This window comes from Plectropomus leopardus, chromosome 13 (genome assembly GCF_008729295.1).
Source record: "Plectropomus leopardus isolate mb chromosome 13, YSFRI_Pleo_2.0, whole genome shotgun sequence".
In the NCBI taxonomy this organism is placed as follows: domain Eukaryota; kingdom Metazoa; phylum Chordata; class Actinopteri; order Perciformes; family Serranidae; genus Plectropomus; species Plectropomus leopardus.
In genome coordinates this window covers 334,352-339,351 of record NC_056475.1, presented here as the reverse complement: position 1 = coordinate 339,351, position 5,000 = coordinate 334,352, and the positions used below count along the sequence as shown (strand labels likewise).

Genomic DNA, 5,000 nt, shown 5'->3' with positions numbered 1-5,000 from the left:
GAGCTATTTTTGTTTATTCATTTTTTAATCTGACTTTATAAAAACGTTGCAGTGAACTTGCTGAATATGAAGTAGGAAGTTTCAGTTTTGATTAAACATTTGTTAAAGAAATTTAAACAAAGTTTAGTGTTGCAGTTTCCTTTCTTCCAAATTCCAACAGAAAGATTTTAATTTTTAATGTAAATTGATCTTAATTCCAAATATCAGTTATGGATCTCGTGAACTATTGGTATCGGCTTTGACCCTGAAAAAACCACACGGGTCGATCTCCGGGGCGTTGATCATTTGAGGACAGTTAATTAGGAATACTTCTATGAGGTGAAAATTAAACTGCAAATGTTTCAAACGTTCCTCATATTTATCTCCACGTTGTCATTTGTGTTGGAAAGCTGCTCCTCTGAGGGTTTTATTCTTTACGTCTTCTGTGATGGTGAAACGGTCCTGTGAGGCCAGCAGGGGGTGCTGCAGGGCTGATGCGCATTAACAGAATCAGGTTCATGGTTTAGGACGATGCCTGAGGATGTGCTGTTTGGGGTTGAGGTGTACTTGTGTGGAGTCTTCTGGCAGCTCTGCTTTGGAGGTCCCGCTAACTGAACGTGGATCAGGTTTGCAGGTGTACAGGGTCGGGCTCTGGTCTCTGCTGGTCCCTGAAACATGACAAATAAAAACACAAATTCGTCCTGTAGAAAGAGGAGAGATTTATTCATTAAGACCCAGAAACAGGCCACTGATACTCTTTAGTATAGGGTCCGGAGTCCAGAGTCTCAGGTTAAGGGTAGAGAGTCCAAAGTGTTGAGCATAGGGTCAAGAGTCCAGGGTCTCCAGTATAGGGTCCAGAGTCCAGAGTCTTGAGTACAGGGTCCAGAGACCAGGGTCTTTTAGCATCCAGAGTCTTGAGTATAGGATCAAGAGTCTACAGTATGGGGTCCAAAGTTCAACGTCAATACAGTGTCTAGAGTCTTGAGTATAGGATCAAGAGTCTTGAGTACAGGGTCCAGAGTGCAGATTACAGAGGCTAGAATTTAGAGTCTAGAGACCAGAGTCTTGAGGGGTTTTCCTCCCGCTGGAGAGGAGCCTCACAGTTTGAAAGCCTCTGGTCTAGAGAGTCCAGAGTCCATATTCCAGCTGCCAAACACAGGCCGGCCCAGAGCTGAAGGATCCATCAGGTGTCTCTGAGGAAACCCCCAAGGCCCACTGGATCCTGCAGTTCTGACCTTTGACCCTCAGCTGAAGTGTGAAGATGAATGTGAGGATTATTGACACCAGATACTGGTTCTGGTTTTAAGAGTCAAAGTGTGCTGAATGTAAAAAGAAATCCTGCAGATTCCTGCATGATTAACAGTCCTGGGCTGGTTCTGCAGGGTCTTGGACTGGTTCTTCAGGGTCCTGGACTGGTGCTGCAGGGTCCTGGACTGGTTCTGCAGAGTCCCGGGCTGGTCCTGCAGAGTCCTGGGCTGGTCCTGAAGAGTCCTGGGCTGGTCCTGCAGAGTCCTGGGCTGGTCCTGAAGAGTCCTGGGCTGGTCCTGCAGAGTCCTGGGCTGGTCCTGAAGGTTTTTGAAGTGGTTTTAAGAGTTCTGGACTCAATTTTCGGGTCTCTGCGATGAGTCGTTTCACACCGACCATCCATTGGATGACCTCAGTCACATGATCGACCATCAGTGAGCGATGGACCTCATCAGCCGAGTCCCAGTGGCCTACCTGCAGCTCTAAGGGACAGACAAGAGGACAGACAGGTGAGTGCTGAGAAAGGAGGACAGACCGGAGGACAGACAGGTGAGTGCTGAGAAAGGAGGACAGACCGGAGGACAGACAGGTAAGTGCTGAGACAGGAGGACAGACAGATCAGTTACCCAGAGACAGGGTGAGCATGCGTCTCCTCACAGGTAGGCTGAGACGACCTGTCCTCCAGCTGTCTTTCAGGAGGCGGAGCCTCTTTTCCACGTCACTACACACCTGATCCTACAGACAGAGGTCAAAGGTCAATCAAACACATATTGGTATTAACAGACAGGGTTCACACACATTTTGACCAATAACTTTCCAGGACTTTCTCCAGGTTTTCCATAAATAACTTGTGGAAACTGGAGTTTAAGGTGCGTCAGTGCCTTCATGTAAGATTTACAGGTAGTTTAAGTATATGGAGGATTTACTGAACACTACTTTAATCTATATTGAGGAGTAATATATTAAGATATATTTTTGTATCACCCAGCCCTTTTAATTTGATTAAAAACGCATCTGATCAGACAGCACTGTTTGCGGGGTTCCTCAAGGCTTCGTTCTGGGGCCTCTTGTGTTTAATATCTACGTTCTTCCACTAGCTCAGAGAGAACAAATAAAAAACATAAAACATAATACAATTAACCGTACCACCAGCGGAGCACCAGGTAAACAAACCGAACAAATCATCATTTCCTGAGCGAACAGTTTTTGGGGGAAGAGAAACGACTTAAAGTCAGCGCTAATTATAAATCTGTGATGCTGAAATCCTGAGAGGGCGTGGACTGAATTTCAGGACGTTTATTTAATCACAAAAGTCTCACTTTAACTGTCTGTCTGCAGGCAGCGAGTGCTCGGTTCAACACCGACATCACGTCCTCCATGTCAGGCTCGCTTTCTGATTGGCTGCTGTCAGCCTCTCTCTGACTGCTCATTGGTCCCACTGTGGGAGGGGGCGTGGCCACACGGCCAGGAGGATGACGAGCTGCAGAGGAGAAACAAAGAGTCTGCTGTCAATATCCCAGTTTGTTGTCATGACAACACCTTCTTCTTCTGCTCCTTACCTGGTGTTAGAGGGGGTGGGGCCAAACCTGTTGGAGGTGGAGCCAGAGGACTGGAGGAGGGAGGAGTCATGGGTGGAGCTCCTGTACCTGGGGACCAATCAGAGACAAGGTGTTTGAAAAAGACAAAGTTATTAAAAATTACAAACAGTAGCCCTGTCGCACTGCCTGTTGAAGGCAGTCTATTGCGGCACCATTTTTCAAAAAAAAAAGAAAAAGAAAGAAACCCAAAAGAATTCGTCTTCCTTAAAACAATTAGGGCTGAAACGATTCCTCGAATAATTCGAGTAACTCGATTACAAAAAATGATCGAGGAATTTTCTCTGCCTCGAGGAATCGTTTAATTTTGCCAGCTCAAAGCATAGTATTTCGCCCGGACTACTTCTAATGCGGCACAACGTGCGGACGTCACACACATAAAGGAATAAAAAAGAGGCGGCGGATATGTTTGGTTTTAACCACGGATGTACAGGTAACGACGAAGAAGGCGACGAAAGCGAAGAGAAAGGCACAAAGAAAAGGCAGAAAATGTCAAAAGTGTGGGAGCATTTCAAGCTGGACACCGAGGCGAACACTGCTGCGTGTATTCACTGTGAGACAGCGCTTGCATACCACAACAGTACGTCTTCAATGCTGCAGCATCTCCACCGAGGCCACCCTGTTTACTCCGAGAGCGGAGGACCGTCACCCGAGACGAGGCAAAATGAAGTTAACGTAGCGCTAATTAATGAGATTAACGTTACTGTACCTTGCTAACATAACGTTAGCCCTGCGGAGGGCTAGGTTTCTATTAATTATGACTACTGTCGATGCGTGGCTAACGTGCCTTTCATACAGGCTTTATTTAATCTGTACAAACACAGCGCTGCAGAGTGATGAGGGTGGAAAATAAAAACATAATAAAGCTAACTGGGTAGTTAAAAAAGGAAACCAATGGTTCATTGTTAGGTGAAATGTCTTATTGTCCCATGTATATTTATAATTGCTCTTTAACTAAACAAAAATATGTTTTATCCGATTACTCGATTAATCGATGGAATTTTCAGTAGAATACTCGATTACTAAAATATTCGATAGCTGCAGCCCTAAAAACAATGCAAAAATATTTTAAAGAAAATGTTTTTCCTTTAAATTACACAAAAAGTTGAAAGTAATACCAAAAAAAAAAAACACCAAGCGAAAAAATAAGCAAAATGTTTTCATTTAAAATTGAAAAATCACCAAAATTTTCTAGAAAAAGAAAAAATGTCAAGAATTTTGAAAGACAAAAATCCAAAATGTTTTCTTTATAAACTGCCAACTTTTTTTAAAGGAAAAAAAATCACCAAAACTTTTCATAGAAAATTCCCCAAATTTTGAAAGACAAAAAGGCAAAAATGTTTTCTTTAAAATTTACCATATTTTTTAAAAGAAAAAAGCAACAACAGAAAAAAATGTTTAATGGAAGAAAATTCACAAAAAATAACACAAAAGAGCTATTTTTTCTTTATAAACTGTCAAGATATATATATATTTTTTAAAAGTCACCAAAAGTATTTTTGTTTTGTTGTTTTCTTGAAAAACTGCCCAAAATTTTAAAAGAAAAAAAGATTGCAAATTTTTGTCATGGAAAAAAATACCAAAAATCTGTCATTGTTACTGTTTATGAAGAGCTGCTGACACATATGTTATACGTCACACTGCGGGCCCACGCTGTCATGTTAAAGCGTTTTACTTTCCGTGATGCCGGCATGCTGTCTAAAACCACACTCTGGAGTCACGTGACGCCGCTGTCTGATTGGTTCTTCAGAGACTCTGCAGAGACTCTCAGTGGAGGAAAGGGTTAATGTTTTCTCACCTGTAGCTTCTGGTGGAGCTGCTCTCTTGTTCAGGAGGCTCCTCTGTGGTCCGTGGGCCTTCTGAAGGCCATATGAGAACTGGGGGGGGTCGTTCCAGCCCCGCTCCTGGTTACCTAGGAAACACAGAGATCCGGTTTTATTCTGAAAGGATCGACAGTATCCAGCTGCACCATCATAATTTAAACTTATTTTTAATGTTGTGGCACATCTGAGAAACTACAACCAGAGTATTGATTAATCTTCTGATCACTTCAGCTGCAGTCAGTGTTATCTACTTTATCACACAAGCCGCTTCAATCCTGATAACATGAAGTGTTCAAAGAATTAGAGCAGGAGGCAGCTGCTGCAGCACAGAGACAAAACATCAAACTGTCAAATACAG

General features: G+C 43.1%; 1 protein-coding gene across 1 annotated transcript in view; it reads right to left on the bottom strand.

Annotated features, from left to right (window-relative positions):
* Positions 1-683: 683 nt before the first annotated feature.
* LOC121952488 (steroid receptor RNA activator 1-like) overlaps positions 684-5,000 on the bottom strand; it is a 5,935-nt gene continuing 1,618 nt past the window's right edge. Inside the window, exons 2-6 of the mRNA XM_042499208.1 lie at positions 4,618-4,731; positions 2,784-2,870; positions 2,544-2,704; positions 1,851-1,959; positions 684-1,706 (exon numbers count right to left, since the gene is read on the bottom strand). Of these exons, the coding sequence (XP_042355142.1) occupies positions 1,336-1,706; positions 1,851-1,959; positions 2,544-2,704; positions 2,784-2,870; positions 4,618-4,731 (842 nt within the window). The 3' untranslated portion in view covers positions 684-1,335. The remainder of the gene's footprint in view (positions 1,707-1,850; positions 1,960-2,543; positions 2,705-2,783; positions 2,871-4,617; positions 4,732-5,000) is intronic.